Source organism: Echinops telfairi, unplaced genomic scaffold (assembly GCF_000313985.2).
Source record: "Echinops telfairi isolate 266 unplaced genomic scaffold, ASM31398v2 ScPeMD7_5592;HRSCAF=6446, whole genome shotgun sequence".
Classification (NCBI taxonomy): Eukaryota; Metazoa; Chordata; class Mammalia; order Afrosoricida; family Tenrecidae; genus Echinops; species Echinops telfairi.
Window position 1 is genome coordinate 24,329,309 of NW_022109491.1, and position 16,700 is coordinate 24,346,008.

A 16,700-nucleotide genomic window follows, 5' to 3' on the forward strand; every position below is an offset into this window, starting at 1 on the left:
AATAAAATGTTTTAATAAATAAATAAATAATAAATTTTAAAGCTAAAACAAATGACTTTTAAAAAGAAAGTAATGATAAAACCAATGCACCCAAATTAAAAAAAAAAAAGAATAACACTTTGGGCTTGTCTCCCTTGCTTTGACCCAATAGGTGCATATTCACACAGCCACTCGCACCACCATCCTCTACCACACAGGCTTATCCCACTGCAGTAGAACTGAGTCTCAAAATACGAAATAACTCATCAGGTGAAGGGATCAGGCAAAGTTACCATCAATTCACTATTCTAAAAAAAAAAATCACAATTTTCATGGTAACTAGAAATCCAGGAAATAAAACTAGGGGTAGACCTGAAAGACCAAAGCCATGGGGAGGAAATTTAAACCTTAAACAACTTTGTTTCTAATACCAGCCCCACCCCCACCCCAAAAAACACACGGAAAGAGGGAGAAGTGTTAAGAACATACGGCGAATCCAGAGAAAGCACTCGTTCAAACCACCAAATACGGGGGAGAGGGAGAAGAGAGATGGGACAACCAAGATTGGGCAGACACGTGGCCTAAGGAATCTTTCGAGCAATGGCATGTTGGCGTGGCTTTAACTGGTTCCTCCTAGCAAGTAGGGGCAGGCAGATGCCATGGCAGTGAAGCCAGACAGATGGTGCCGTCTAATGACCTCATTTTTCAACTGCCCCCACCCCACAGCCATCCTCATTACCTACCAGTTCTAGCAGGAAATTAACACCCTGAAGAAGTATTCACTCTCAACCCTGGTGAATAAGCACCTTCCTTTTGGTCCCCCTTTCTGCCTTGGCGGCACCAGTTTCCCCTCTTGGGTCAGCCTTGCTCACCTTTCTAGCTCAGTGCACCACAAAACATCTTCTTTGCCATTCATGACAACAGGGAAAAGTTGGTTTTTCCCCTGTCTGATCGAGTTCGACTTGGTGGTTATTGTCTGTACTTTCTTTAACTGGAGAACAAAACAACAACACGGAGTGAGCGGGGAGAGCAGCGCGGTCCGGGCTGGCCGAGGCTCAGAGGCACCTCGCGACGCTGCTGGGCAGCAGGGGAGGGGAAGCAGGCAAGTGGTGGACGGAAAAGAACATTTCGTGCTTCCCACAAACGCCAAGAGGTGAACAGCGTCAGCGTCAGAGAAGGAGACTTTCAAACGTTCAGGATGGGGTAGCGGTGAGGCACCACGAAGGATATACCATACTGGGGCCAAAAGACAGAGTAAGTGACCAAGCAAGAGTTAGTGTAATTCAACAAATCACCGAGAACAGATGGAGCTTGGACGAGGGAGCTTAGCCTGATGAGAAGGTTTATGAAAGTTTTTGTTTAATCTGATTTCTTTTTTTTTTTTATTCCTTGCACTTTGTATACACCTTAGCTGGCATGGAGAACTGCCCTTTCATTATGATCATTGGCTCATTAGAATCTCCCTTGCTTCCCTAGGTCCTTGAAGATATAGATAGAGGGACAGAGTGATGTGTAGGGATAGACCCAGCACCATGGGTTTGGGTTGTAGAGGGGCAGGAGCCACGAGTCCCAGTTGGAGGTCACCGCCAAGGGTGAGTCCCAGAGGACGGTGGTGTGGAGCACTTCTTACCTTTGCGGTCCTATTGAACTCCAAGCAGTCCTGCAGCTCGAGTTTATCGTTCTTTGATGCTATCACAGGCCTGGGAACAGCCAAAACCCATTACTTTTGACCATTGGCACAGGGGCCTCAGGTAGGCATTTTCCAATGTTGAGATCCCAAAGTGTGCCCTGAGACTGGAGGTGACCGTAACTGAGAACTATGGCCACACCCCCAAGCCAGTGGATGATGGCCTTGGAGGGGGGCGGAGGGGTGCTGCCCAAGGTCAGAAGCACTTGGTTCCATCAAGGAAAGCAAAAGCTTCGTGTTACACTGAGTGGGACAGCAGAAGTCCCCTCGGGTCTCAGCCTAGCTACTTCCTAGCTGAGGTAAATCCCCTCTGTGGGTCCTGTTGAAGAATGCATCTTTGGGGATCTACTGGATATCACCTGTACTTCCAATCAAGGATTTGGCTGTTGGATCTTCCTGCTCAGGAGGCAGCCTTGGGTAGCTTGAAGAAATGAAAAGGAGTAGGAAGGAAGGAACGAGAAGATGTTGTTGACGCCATCGATTTTAACTTGGCAAATGCTGGAGAGCAAACAGTTGGCAGAGGGAAGGGCCAACAAAGCACAGTGGGGAGAATCGGGGAAAAGGACAAGAGGTAGGAAGGTGTGGGGTTGCTAAACAGCCTGGGCAACCTCTACTTAAGAAGCTTGGAGGTCAGATGGGAAAAGAACTTGCCACATCAGAAGGCTTGTGGGGTCATAAATCATTCCCTAGACTGTTCACGCAGTCAACGACATCCTATTGCCAACCCAGTAGAACCCAGCCATCACAGACCACAATATGGTTGTCAAAATAGCTTAAATCTGTTCGCTCTTACCGCCTGTAGGGCTCAGGGATCACCACGCACATTTTGCTCTGTTTGATGGGGTACAGACTCAATCATTTCCTGGTTTGAACAAACTGACCCTTCATTGATTTCTGTTCTTATCCTGCTTCCTGAATCTCCCTCTCCTAACCTAACTCCCTGCCTGTGTCGGCCTTCCAAAAAGCTAAATGAGGGCCTATGGTGCCAGGTCTCACCTTTTGTCCCCTTCCTCACTTCTAAGGGCTTTTCAAAATTCTTATTACTTTGTGGATACACACTTATTGTCTTAAATAGCCTAGGTAACGTCATAAAGATAAATATTTTTAACATCATTTTATTGGGGGCACGTAGAACTCTCACCACAATCCATATATCCATCCATTGTAAGTTCTAAGGGTTCTGGCCTTTGGCATGGTCAGTCGCCAGCCCAGGAATCCTGTTCACTATGCTGGCCTCCAGAAGCCTTTATTGTGAGGAAACCGCTTCCTTGGGTAATTTCATTTAGGACTATGTTGCAACAAGGTGCCTTGACAACCCTGCTGACGGATTTCCTGATCAGCATAGAATCCCTGATCAGTGTAACAACTCCAACAGCCTAGCCAGGAACACACTCCACGACACTAGTAGCACATACACTAGTGGCTGGGCTTGCGACAAGATTACAAACTTTCAACTCATTGAAATGCTGTCACTGTGGCCACCCCACCATGGAACCTACAGATCAAACCGGTTAAAACTCTGATCCTCTGCACAGTTCGTGGACCTGTGTCACCTCTGTCCATTAAATAATTAAGCTTCTTTCTAAAGGAAAACTGAATTTTGCACATTTGAGACACAGTATTAACATCATATCTGTGCCTTAATTAGGAGGTCATTAATCCTGAAACCACATAAAGGGCATTGCTACTTGCTCTGTGTCTTTCATGGTGTTCAAGGTCTAAAACTACCATTGACATCTTTAAAAAATATTGGGGCGAGCACCTGGTTTTGAGAAAACTAGATTCGGCAGGTGGTATGTTTCAGGCTTACTATTTGTCAACTTAGCTCTGCCACCAGGTTAGTCCCGCAGACCTGGTCCGGGGGTTGCATCATCGCAGGGGTAGACTAAGTTATTTCTAAAGATCTACTCCCATTTCCTACTACCTATCCTCAAGAAAGGATCTGAGAATGCGCAGCGTGGGGAGGGAACAACCAGTTTTCAATGAAGTTGAAGAGGCAGGTCGTTTGCTGAACCTCAAGAGAAAAAGGCACCCTGGCCTATGGGCCACAAGTTGGGTGTTCCCTATCCTCCTGAGATACACTGCACCTGAAGCAAGCCGCCTTTTTCAGGAGCGTTTGCTCATCACTCCAGGTTATCTTGGCTCTGACAAGCCAGGAGAGAGCAGGATGCCATTAGCTCCATTTACCGGCTCTTGCTTACTGCCTCATGACCAGTCCACAGGCTTTGTCCTGCTCACACACCCTCGTTACCTGTTCATCCCGGGTAGGTTGCCCCAGAAGTAGCGGGCCCTGTGAGCAGCTGACACTTTGATGGCGTCGATCATCACGGGGTTACACTGCCGGGAAAGGGGGTGAGAAGAGACCTGAGAGTCCACCAGGGGGACGGCCAAACAGCTACTGCGTGGCCTCGCAGCATGAGGGACATGGTCAGCAAGATGGAACTGAACTTTCAGTTGTGGGTGTGGAGTCTGGGACTCACATGGAGCGCCGTCTGTAACGTCTCTGAAGCCCTACAAGACAGCTCTCAGAACAATGGGCAAAGATCCTCTGAAACCAAGAGCCCCCACGCGGAGATGGTCTCGCCCCCTCCAACGCATCAGAAGACGCCGGGGTCACTGGTGGGGCAGGGGCTAGTCCACCTGCTGCTCCACAGGCAGTCAACTACCTGTGCAGTATTCCACTTGGAACCCTATAGAGCAAGGAACCTTGTATTGGAAGGTTTCTGTGTCATTATCAACAAGAAGGCAATGGGTTTGGCTTTGGAAACTTTATTTGATTAGAGCCATGGCTAGAGATGAACTTATTTTCATCTGAGATTCCCAATAAAGAATAAAGAGATTCCAATAACACCATCTAATTGTCTCACATTCTTGATCAAGAATCCAGACAGGATCCCCAAGCCTCTTCAATGGCTTTAATATGTAGGTTCCTAAGTCCCCTTACCTCTAGGAATCTCGAGATGTCTCTCTTGTCCCCAACCTTCATGGCCACAACATTCTCAAACATCCAGAAGAAGGGTCGATCATCCCCCTCCTTGGGCCGAGCATAATTCAGCAAGTGGTAGAACTCAAAGAAGAGCCGGCCCGTGCCCTCTAAGAACATGACAGAGCGGGATTCAAATTGAGGTCAGTACTTCTTATTTCTGTATTACCCTCAACACAAAGCCAATGGGTACCTAATGTTCCCCTGATCCTGGGACTCATGTGTTCATGTAACCCATGTCCCCGGTAATAAAGCAGGATTGCTTATTCACAATAGGGAGCAGATAAAGATACCAGGTTATGTGCGGTCTTTCACGAAGAGCAAAGACCTTTGTGGTGCCGGTTCATCTAGATAAACTCTGAGCTAACCTGTCTACTGGGAACCCGCAAAATCAGGCATGCTTACCGTATAAGCCTTTTCGGGCAGGGTTCACATTTGAGAGATCGTTGCATGGGCTACCACCAATCACCAAGTCAAAAGGGCCCCATTCCTCAATCTGAGAGAGAGAATTTGACATCCTTGAGGAAAGGCTTTCGTTGAGGTCAGGTGGGGGGGAGCGGGAGGGGGCGGGTGGGTAGGACCAAAGAGCCTGGTTTCACATAAATCAGCAACAAGAACTGTTTCTACAATATGGTTTGGTCTAGCAACACTACCTGCTTCTAGAAAATACTTAAATGTCCATATCCTTGTAAATTATTGACATGTTTGCTCCAAGCATCGCCACAACCCTGGGCACAAAGCTGTACGGACCCCGGGCAGTGTGCGGAGGAATGGGTGAGGCAGAATTAGGGACAGTGGAGAGCCCCAGGGGGTGGAATGGCCCTCACATTTCTCTTTGTAATGTTCCTGACATCATTCACGTATTTGATATTCCCTTCATGCTTAACGGTTCCAACAGCAATGGACTCTTCACACACTTCTGAAGCTACGTACTTCTCTATTTTGATGCCCAAATCCTTGAGGACCAGGTACCCTGTGGGAAGTGGGGGTGGGGGCAGGGGAGAGAACAGAAAAGCCACAAAGAATTACTTGAGTCATCCTGACCAGCCTTCCCCATACACATTGGCTAAGACCTTCCATCCCACTACAGACAGAAGGGGTGTCCACATTCTGATCTTGCATTATTCTTTGAACTCAGGAAAAGGGGGCCAGATTGTTGAATTTCATAAAAAGCCTAAGTGTGCATCAAAAGGCATAGCGCAAGGCTATGGAATATTAAAGCAAGTTTACTAAATGCTTGGCCAATGGCTAAACAAACCCAGCATTGAGCAAACAGTACATGAGACAGAGGGCACAAAATGGGCTGGCTCTTCAGTGGCCCGTGTTATGAACAGCAAAAAAGTAACCAGTAACCTCCACCCGGAACAGACGGGCCAAGTTCCAAAGCAGTGGGACTGCTAGGTCAACACACGTGTTATGATCCATTTTCAACCAGTTGCTTTTGGAGGGTGATCGTCGAGAGCTGTTAGTATTTTCGCCTGAGGCCACCGTGCTGTGACCAGCAACAGGAAGGGCCATTCAAAAGAATGGAAAGCATGTCTTCACTGCACCAGCACAAGTCAAATGAGGGCCTCCCTTGTTGTTTTGAAAAACACACGGGTTGTATGGGAAGTCTTTGGGTACCAGGAACCCGTTTTGCCTGACCCCAATTATGTCCACTGGGTGGTGGGTGTATCGAAACCAGGAGACATCGTTTTCTGGGGACAGGTGATCACAGGCTTTCTTTCTCTTGGCATTGACTGCAGATACCTAGACCAGAGGCATTTCACTCCCAGGCTTCCGCCTCAGAAAAGGCAGTGCAAGATCAGAAGATGGGCGGCAGCAGGCCCACAAGGGAAACCCCACTCACCCGTTGCAATTCCATCAAACAAAGACAGGACTCGAATGGGCTGCCTTCTTGCTGCGGGAATTGCAGGAAACACCTTGGGGGCTTCCTGTAAGGGGAGGAAAGGAGCCCTGGTCAGATAAATAAGGGAGAAGAATAAGATGAAGTCCTCTCCTTGGGGGTGGGGTTGAATGGGAACTCTCCTCAGAGCAATTCAAGTGCCCTGGTCAGTCTCCACTGTGGAGACATCCCACACATGGGTACAGCTGACTTGGTGAGAGTCAGGTCAGGAATAGAATGATCTTTACCACCTTAGCCTCAAGGCACGGCGGAAACGCAACCTGAGGACAAACCAGTCCTAATGCCCTGGCTATCGGGGCTGCACAGGAAATGTCCAAGGGTTCCACACCGCAATTCCACTGGAACCCACAAAAACCCACACATCTGACATGAAGAAGTAGGCCTAGCATTCCCTCTTCAGCCATAATGTACTTGAACTTAACCTTGGACAATCTAGACCAGTCTTATCTAGAAACTGTGCCCAGAGAAGACTGGCCTCTTTCAAACGAAATGTCCATTGAGTTGATCCCCACCTACAGTACAGTACCACAAGCGCTCCTCTTGGTTTCTGAGACCATCTTTTACAGGACCATCAAGACACTCTTGCCTGTCAATTGGACATCCCCTTACAGAGGGGTCACGGGGGAGAGAGGAGTCCGCCAGGATGCAGCAGAGCTTCGATGAAACACAATTGTGCTCCAGCTCTTTGGTGCTAACCCCCCACTACCATGACCTCAATTCCACCTTACAAATCAACTGGATTAGACCAGAGCGTGCACACTGCTACAGATAAGAGCACCCAACAAACGGAATGCAGGATAGATAAACCCCTCGGGGCCAACAAGGGGAATACAGATACCAGGAGGACTAGGGGAGGGAGAGGGAGAAAAGGGGGAACAGATCACAAGGATCAATCTAGAACCCCCTCCCAGGGGGATAAATGACTGAAGTGGGTGAGGGGAGATGGAGGACTATGTAAGATATGGAATAATAAGCTATAACTTATCAAGGGTTCTTGAGGGAGAGCGGGCGGGGCATAGGGGGGGGGATGGGGAGCTGATATCAGGGGCTCAAGTGGTAAGAGAATGATTTGAAAATGGTGATGGCGGCATATGCAAATATACTGGACACATTGGAGGAATGTACAGATTTTTATGAGATGTAAGAGCCCCCAATAAAGTTATTAAAGAGAGAGAGAGAGACATCCTTGTCTGTCTCTGGTGGACCTTGACCCATGGTGACACCAGGGCTCTGAATCATGGACCAGGGGTACCAAGTGCCAGGTTTGCAGGCCTTTGAGACATCCCATGATCTATTGGATTCTATCGGCTGTCTCCTGACAAGACCACGCCAGGTCAGGGTCTGTGCGTGGTGGCTTACGTATTCGCGGCCCATGTCGCTTGTGAAGAAGGCCTGCAGGCGCACGTTCCAGTCCTTCCTGCGCCACAGAACGCCATGGCAGCGCTGCGGCAGGCACATGTAGCAGCTCCAGGGCTCCTGCAGCTTGGCTTCCTCGGCCGTGCCGACGCCCACCAGCACCTCCAGGCACTCCACGCAGAAGCACCTGTGCAGCAGCAGGTGACAAGTGAGGCCTGTCAGGCCGCTGTCCACAGCTGTCTTCCCCGAGATGGCCATGCAGGGCCTATCCTGTTACACTTTAATGGACTTGAGCCTCGTGCGCATCCATGCTCATTGGCTATAATGGCCATGCTCCAGCCTACATCCCCTTTCACCCAGAAAAGCTCTTCTCATGACCAAGCCAAATAAATCTTAAGGAATCCTAAGTCAAATCCTAGGTGCCTCTTGTTTCCTCAGAGTTACAGTGACACCTATATCTTATATGAAGTCGTTTTTCTACTGTGAAGATATTCTAACCCAAATCAGAGGTAACAGTTGTCCTGCTTGACAGCTTTCTCAACAACAGCCCTGAGGGAGTTGGGTTTCGTGGGATGGACTGACGGCAGGGCCTGGGCACGAAGGGGACTGCGGCATGATGGGAACGCAGGCGCAGCCAACTCACCGGCTGCAGCTGGTGTTGCTGCAGAGAAGCAGCTCGCGGCCCTCGCAGCACACGGTGCAGTAGGACTGGTAGCCGTCGTCGTCGTACATGTAGAACAGCTCCAGGAACCGATCCTGTGAGTCAGAGAAGGCAAAGATGAGGGCCAGCGGCCAGGGTGCCGGCCTGGCTGTCTGTGAGGGCCCCGCCTGCAGCTGCAAAAGATGTCATTCAGGGGGCGAGGTCTGTGTCTCCCAAAATACTGCCTCACGAGGCCAGGGGCTAGCCATCCTGGAACCTATTCAGGGACAGCAGTGTGCTACGGTATTAATCGAGCCACGGATGCCTCTGAAGATGCTGCAATGTAGCCTGGCTTCAAGGTCCCCTCCCCGCATTAGAAACTGCCTTCAGAAATGACTGGCGTGCATGAGTCCAGAGCAGTCCGGAAGGTGGCACCCGTGGACCTTAAGGTTGCAGGCACAGCAGGAAGGAATGGCCAGGAAGGCCCAGGAGCCTCGGGGGCTTACCCGACATATCTGGCAGAGCCCGCCCTCAAAAAGAGGGTGGGAGGAGGCTGTGCTTTTCCTTCCACATGACAGGCAGCTATCTGTAAGAGAAAGTGCGCCAATTCAAGCCCTCGTACCAAATGGCTAGGACACTGTCTCTGTTGTCCAATGTGAACTGAGATGAAAGGGTGCCATGTCACTTATCTAAGGGTTCCACCCTTGGGTTATCAGTGAGACAAGCATTCTCCATGATACCAAGAATTCTTGCAAAGGAATGACACAAAGGACAATGATAAGACCTGACAGTGCACGACCAAGCCCTAGAAATACAACCTGTGGCTGTCATTCCAGAGCCTGCACATTATCTGTGAATCCATTTAGATAAGTGTTTCAAATGCAGAGGCCAATTTCATCAGGGCCCAGCAGCGGTGCTGGAGGAGATAAGGAATGCCAAGGAGGTATGCGCATTTCAGCCCCCAGCTCATTCCAACCCTGGTCCAAGATGACATTTATTTGGGTTCTAGAGGTGGGGCTCTGATTTATTTTCTCACCCACACCCAACATTCCTGTTCACGTATCTGAAGAGCAGAATGAGGCTGGATCACACAGCTTGTGCTTCAGAAGTGCAGGAGACACTTACAATTCAAGGGGCCAGAAATACCCAGCGTCCACCAACCTCTTTGGGGGCACTGGCTGGTGCACGAAGGGAAAGGCCGGGGAGGGGATAGCACTTACCCTCTAGGCTGCTCTTGTTGTTTGCAACATCTGAAACCATCTGCTCTGTTGAAACGAGAAAGGCAAGGGGGGGACGGTGAAGGCAGGGAGGGTGCTACTGTTACCAGCAGAACCCCTTGCTGAATGATACCCTGTACCTGATGACCCCTGGTCCAGCCTCCTCAGCCCACCAATTACCTCGACTCTGATCTTCCTCTCCTCGATCTTTGCCATTATTGTAGCAGTTGGTTTTTAGCCGCTTGGGTGGCGGGCCATGGTCTGAGGGGGTGGAGTCGTCCCCTGTGCGTCGCCGAACCTTGTTCTCTATGAAAGGGGCATTAAAGACAAGGGAGGGATCGTTTTCTAGGAAGACGGTCTGCCCAAGCCATGGCTGGTACCAGCTGTACCTGGGGGCATGACACTGCGTCCATCCTGGGTGTCAGTGGTCAATCAAAAGCTTTTAAATAACCGCTTCTGTGTGTAGCCCATTTGTATAGTTGTACATTGACATGTATAACAAAACATGTGAAGACATAGCTTGCTCCACAATGAAATTCTGAAACAACATCTGCCGTGTGGTCTTGAGCTGTGTGACCAAGGCACTGTCACTGGGCACATGCAGTGTGCCCCTTGTAACAACTTCAGGACATTTGGGAAAACTTTGACATGCCCATCTACTTTTTCAACCCTGATTCTATAAACAGAGTTAAGCACTAAATTATAAAAGCACAAATTAGTGTAAAAATATAATATTTGGGAGCTCAATTAGAATGCAAATGTTTTGAGAATGATGGTGGCAACAAATGTACATATGTGCTTGACACAATGGATGGATGTATGGCTTGTGATAGGAATTGTACGAGCCCCCAGTAAATTGATTAAATAATAATAATATTTTGGATATATTATAATGTTTACTTTAAAAAATAAAATGTTAATTTAATCTGTTTCCTTCTTTTGTTTTCATTGTCATTGATAGAAATTCGTGGGGAGGGGCTACAAAAACTGAGGGGGGGAAAAATTTATTATCTGATTCCATTTTTTTTCATGGAATTTTTTAAAGCCTTCTCTAAATGGATCACATTTAGCATTCCACTGACTAGTGTCAATTTCTACAGTGAATTCTAAGTGATGTGATATGAATTCTATTTTGTCCTAGAAAAGAAAATTAAGCATCCATTAAAAATCTTAACACAAAAGACACATGACAGTACATATGCAATTAATATTGATAAATCAAGGGGAAAGTAGGAATCCACCCGTGTACAGAAAAGTCCGGAAGCTTATGTATCAACAGCATCCACCGTGGGGTGCAGGGGTCCACAGTCGTGAGGGGCAGAGACAGGGGTGGAATCAGGAGGTATAATGGAGAAGGGTCAGTTGGGGTTTTGGGGGGAGTTTGATTCTTTCCCAGAGAATGAATATGCAGGTGAGTTGCAAGTACACAGAAGTCGTGAGTAGACAAAACAGGGGAAGGGAATACCGTGTTTCCTTGATTCTAAATTTCCTTTGCCTGCGCGACGCACCTTCGGCTTATTAACGACTTTTTTTTGAGCGGGAAGATGACAAAACAAAACAGAAATAAAAAACTACATTTAAATACAGATTGTTCGACACAGGCGGGAGACAGTGTGAAACCCCATGTATTCAGTTTTAATGATGGAGCATCCATTTTCTAGAGGGAGGCTTCTCATTCAAGATGGTCTTTTCCCACGTTTTAGACTAAGGGCAAGATTTAACCTTGGCCTCCTGATAACGGAGACTGCTCCCAGCAACGTCTCCACCTATAGTTGCATGTACTTTTAGCAGCAATGTGATGGGGGGCACCAGGCAGGGCTGGCGTGGTCCTCCTCCACATGCCTGTGCACAGTGTTCATAGCAACTCCAGTGCACTGGGATCGGCTCTGGCTCCTGGAGAGCTGGGCTGGGGGCTGCTGCTGGGCCTGCTCCCAGGTGGTACGTTTTGACCCAGGGACCCAATCCCACCTGGTTGCTTGCTGTTGGGTTTGAGGCCCTCCACGCCAGTGGGCTTGAAGCCCCCATGGGCCCACTCCAGCATGGGCTTCAGCCGGTCCTCCAAGGAATCTCCAGGGACTCCGGGGAAGGTCTTGCCAGCTCGAACCCGGGCTTTCTGCAGAGATAAAAAGGGTATGCCTGGTCTCTCTCAATCACAAGGAAATGGGTCCCTGGTCTGACCCAGGGCCCCCCAGCTGCGGCCAGTGTTCTTCCTCACCCTGGGCCCTTTCATGACAGACAATTGGGACTGGGGAGAGGCCTTGCAGTCAGGCCATTCATGTGGGGGAGGAGTAAATCTCCCCTCAGTCTCTCTGCAGTGAAGGATTCAACCATTGTCAACAGACTGGGAACTCTGGGTTAGCCTTGTCACCACCCGTGGACTTTGGAAGGCACTGCCTTTCTTGTCTATGTCCTATGTAAAGACAGGCATTTAATAGACGAACCACGATGGCTTGAGGATGCGCACCACTTGGCATAGGTTGGTTCGCACACCTATCACGTACCAGCGCTGTAGGTTTCCAATTCTGAATCATGGCAGCTCACAAGTGTGAACAATGTGGACCAAAGAGAAGGGCCGAAGAGGGCAGGACCACCGCAGCAGTCTAGTCTTCATACAAAGCTGCACGAGGTCCCTATAAGATAACTAACTGACATGGTGTTCCTTAAGGTCCTCACCCTTCTTTCATTCTGAGAAGCTGGAGGAAGTCTCAAATCCCTTCAGTCTTTCTAACACAATGGAGTATTGCTTTATAAGGACCAACAAGCCATTATGTTTGCTGGCCCATCTTACTCCATGTCTCCTCAGTTAAGCCTGCAGTGGCCATACCCTGTCTTGGGGCCACGTCCTCATCCCCACTAGTGTTACCTCCAAGGCTTGGTGCATGGCCTTCCTGTATGAGACCAGCTTATTGAAGGTGGGCAGGTTAAAGTGCTGGCTGAATAGCCCCAGGGCCACCAGCTTGTCTGCAGAGACCTAGGAAAGAAAGCCATCATCACCACCATCATCCAACAGCAGGTGTCTGCAGTAGATCGACTCTCACAGGCCACCCGGTCCAAAGATGGGGGAGGGGACTGGGAGCAAAGGCAGGCAGGCATCTGTAGAGATGACTCACTAATGTGGCCCTTGAGTGTACTTGGGGACAAGGTGACCTTCTGAACAAATGTAGAATAGAATTCCTCGAACAGACTTACATTATGTTCATGTTTAAGAGCAAGTGATCTCTGTTCACGGAGGGTGGGCTCCTGATTTTAGTAATCTCGGAGGAAACACCCAACAGGGTGGTTTTGCACAAGCTCCTCCCCCGGCTTATCCCATCTCAGCACGGAGGAGGTGAGGCCTTAAGAGGCCTTAAAAGAGTGACTGTCCCGGTTTTTTTTTCGGTGGTTAATGCAATGGACTTAGTGGGCAGCACCTGGCCCAGAGTTAACAGTTTGTGGTTCTCATTAGTTGGTGTTAGCTTTCCCATTCCACATCCTACAGCCTTGGACATCTACCCTAAATGGACAAGCCATGTGTGTGGTTGGCTTGTCAGGGACAGTCATTGAAAGGGACATCATTGCAGAAAGAGCTATGAGGGGGCTGTTCCATGCTCCAGGGAGTCCAACCATTTTGCCCTGTCCTCCCACCTTCCCATGAGGGGGCACTACCACTGATTGACCCCTGAAGAAATGAGGTCAATAGTTCTTGGAACCACAGGTAATGCTTGATCAAGTGGCAAGGGAATCTTGTGAATTAAAACAGACTCTGTTCTAAGGCAGCACAGGTGTGCTGGGCCTAATACAGTTTGGAAACAGACCAGCTCCACATTGCAATTCCATCCCATAATGATAGCAGACTCACACTGTATCCTATTAGCATCAGACCGTATGTCTCACTAAGCCAGAGTGTAATGCCATTCACTTCCCCAGAAGTCATCATCCACATTCTGAACCTGGATGCTCTGGGACAGATCACGCAGCCAAGATTCTATCAAACAGCCACCTCCCTCTGCTGGCCAAAGAGGGCATCTGCAGATTTGTTCTTAGCCACTAGGGCCTTGGATTAAGTCTGGAGTGATTGGGAAGCTAGCTCAAAACAATGCTGAATCTTAGGGAATGTCCTTGGTGATCTTTCTTGTTTCCATCTCTCTCCTGCTTTTCTAGTAGCTAACTAATTCTTGGGAGGAATAACAAATGTGTCTCAAACAGTAAGAGAATCAAAGCAGCCTCCTTTGTATCCAGAGCACTGTTCTTAAAGGTTTGTCAGAGAAAATGGTATTAAAATATGGCCAATACCAATAATTAATAGATCAAACCTAAGTTCATCAACTCTGCAAGAACTGTTTTCATGACCAACAAAGAATGCTTACATAAAACCATCTCCAGACCTAGCCAGGGGTATCCACAACCTCTCCTGAGCGGACATGCTCAGAGTTAGTCAATCCTGTCCAGTGTCCCCTCCTGCATGGTGCCATCCAGTAGAACCCGAAAGCCAGAGAAGAAAACTAAGCCCCTGGGATCTACAGAGCCAGAGTAGCCGACTTACCTCTGAGAATTTGCCATCGCCAAACCACTGCACCCAGCGCATGCCAGCGATAGCCTGGCGCTTGGAGGTAACCCTCCAGGAGACAACCATGGCAGGCCACCAGGAGAAGCCCTTGATCTTTCCCCACACGAGGTCCCCTATTCCAAATTCCTTCCCATCCTGGAGGAGTCAAAGAAGTGAGGTGTTAGATCACCGGGACCCAAGGAAATCCCTGTCCAGCCCTAAGATCGTGGCAATGGCATGGCTTTGGCAAAGCAGCGGTGGACCTGCCTCTCGATGGGCCAGGGATCCAAACTGCTGGGTGGAAAGTAAATCAAGGTGTAAGGGGCCCCAAGAGGGTCTGGCTTGGCTCAATGTGGGTGATTAACAAACCATCTGGAAATGAAATATGACAATGGAATAGTCCGTAGATTAAAGGAAATCACAGAATGAGGTGAAAGTACCATATATACTGGAGTATAAGCCGCCCCGCAACAGACGAGGCACCTAATTTTTCCACAAAAAACTGCATTCATTTAAATGTGCTGGAAAACTCAGCTTATACACATGCATAATATGTGGTACCCAAAGTTCACCTGATGGCTAAATTTATATTACATAAACCCTGTTTGCATATGTACATATGTAATATGTATTCTGTTAGCATTGGGTAGTTAATTTGGGGGTGTCGGCGGGGCCCAATTATGTGTGGAAGTGGCCCCTGGGAACCTTGTTTTCTTCCCTACCCTCAGTATTTGGCCATCCTTGGTGGAAGTCCCCACCTGCCTCACCTGATACTCCGGGCTGTCCGTTTCCCTCCCCTCTGCATCCACTTGGGAGGCATCCAAGTTCTCCAGCTGGCTGTCCTGGACCACGCTGCATGGGGTGCTGCTTCTCTGGGGAGTCACTTCGTCATCGGTGAGGTCGATGGTGAGGTAGGGGCTGCCAGGTGAAGCCCAGGGTGTGCCTGCTGATGCTGCGCGGCGTCTCAGGGACTGCAGATAGAAGGACACATCGTTGGGACCCCAACCAAGCAGGCTGGTGAGCAGGGATCAATGACGTCACCAACTGCTTCCCAGAAAACAGCAGAGAAGCCCGTGAGGATGGCTCTGCAGACAGATGGCATCCGGTAGGTGGCAGAAGTCAAAGCCTGTGAGCCTTGTGACAGAACAGAGAAGAAAGCATCCAGTTGAAGGCTCTCAGAGCCTAGCTTTTTGAGTGGGTCCCACTGGCTGTACAGGTTCAGGACAGTCAAAGAAGCAACTCTGGGGGCAAGACTGCGCTGCATATCAGTGGGGCTCAAGCACTCAGTCAGCACCAGTTCCATCCAGGGTTGCATCAGGAGAGACACCCTCAGTACATAAGCGAAGTACAGTACACACCCAGCAGGGAAAGAAGATCCTATAAGTCAGGTAGGTGAGGAAAGGAGGCAGGCATGGTGCAGAAGAGGTTCCTGAGTAAAGATGGGGGCAAGGGTCTGGGCTTCAGGGGGACAAACCCTGGTATTCAGGAACTCCACTGGGGACTCGTCCACGTGATGTCTGCCCTGTCGGCCTCGGCTGGAGCGCAGAGAGGCCCTTTGCCTCTCCTGTCTGGGAGCATTGTTGCTATTTCGAGTTCGTACCTGGAAGCAAGAGAATATGAGTACGGGGCCTTGGGTGAATTGGAGGCGGGCACCTGCAGGCAGGGGCCAGAAGCATCCGGCCCTGTGACACCTGGACACGTCATAGGCTCCGGTCAATAGGGAATGAAGGAGATAGTAAAAGTAGAAGGTGATATCACCATACCCAGGAACTGTTTGTGGGTTCAAGGTGGTATGATAACCAGGATTATGCTTTCAAACCCAAAATTGATTCCTTATACCCTGGTCCGTCCCCCCACCCCACCCCCCCCCACACACAAAAGACCTGCAAATTTAGATTGCAAATAAAATCTATATGTATACCAAAACCGGCCCCTCCAACAAGAGATAAGGCCAATTAGTGGATTCTTTACCAAAGGACTATACCTCAAGATGGAGATGGTCCAAATTTAGGTTTTGAAGGCCTCGTTCAAATCAGATGTTTGTTAGTTCATGTTGTGTTACTGAAATCCTAGTCTCAGTGCAGTGTGACAAATAAGAATCCCACAGTAGGTTCTGTGGGTAATATATTCCTATGTGAGGTGTACGGTATGTGTTTGGACTCTCATGGGCTAACCAAGGCCTCTAATGATTCATTTCCGTGATGGACTCCACTCAGTAAATAACAAGATATCGATCCCCCTGTAAACTCTTAAGGACTCAGGGCTTTTTTCAGGAAATTACAAGAATGATTAGAAGAATTAAGTGATCATCTAACAGAAACTCGGCCCAAGAACCTCATCTCAGAACATCTGTCCCCTCTTTGCTTCCCAGCCTCCCTGGGAGAGCCAAAGCAAACGAACTTTGCCT

General features: G+C 49.0%; 1 protein-coding gene across 2 annotated transcripts in view; it reads right to left on the minus strand.

The window, feature by feature from the left end:
- Positions 1-16,700, minus strand: part of DNMT3B (DNA methyltransferase 3 beta) — a 35,277-nt gene that overhangs the window by 2,380 nt on the left and 16,197 nt on the right. The window contains exons 5-22 of one of the 2 annotated variants that reach the window (XM_004697919.2): positions 15,768-15,893; positions 15,061-15,264; positions 14,291-14,449; positions 12,632-12,739; positions 11,737-11,881; positions 11,234-11,293; positions 9,949-10,074; positions 9,772-9,816; positions 9,058-9,137; positions 8,555-8,667; positions 7,915-8,098; positions 6,499-6,583; positions 5,477-5,622; positions 5,055-5,145; positions 4,611-4,759; positions 3,918-4,003; positions 1,610-1,679; positions 852-970 (exon numbers count right to left, since the gene is read on the minus strand). In XM_004697919.2, coding sequence (XP_004697976.1) covers positions 852-970; positions 1,610-1,679; positions 3,918-4,003; positions 4,611-4,759; positions 5,055-5,145; positions 5,477-5,622; positions 6,499-6,583; positions 7,915-8,098; positions 8,555-8,667; positions 9,058-9,137; positions 9,772-9,816; positions 9,949-10,074; positions 11,234-11,293; positions 11,737-11,881; positions 12,632-12,739; positions 14,291-14,449; positions 15,061-15,264; positions 15,768-15,893 — 2,096 coding nt within the window. The remainder of the gene's footprint in view (positions 1-851; positions 971-1,609; positions 1,680-3,917; positions 4,004-4,610; positions 4,760-5,054; positions 5,146-5,476; positions 5,623-6,498; positions 6,584-7,914; positions 8,099-8,554; positions 8,668-9,057; positions 9,138-9,771; positions 9,817-9,948; positions 10,075-11,233; positions 11,294-11,736; positions 11,882-12,631; positions 12,740-14,290; positions 14,450-15,060; positions 15,265-15,767; positions 15,894-16,700) is intronic. The other variant, XM_004697922.2, reaches the window with a different exon arrangement.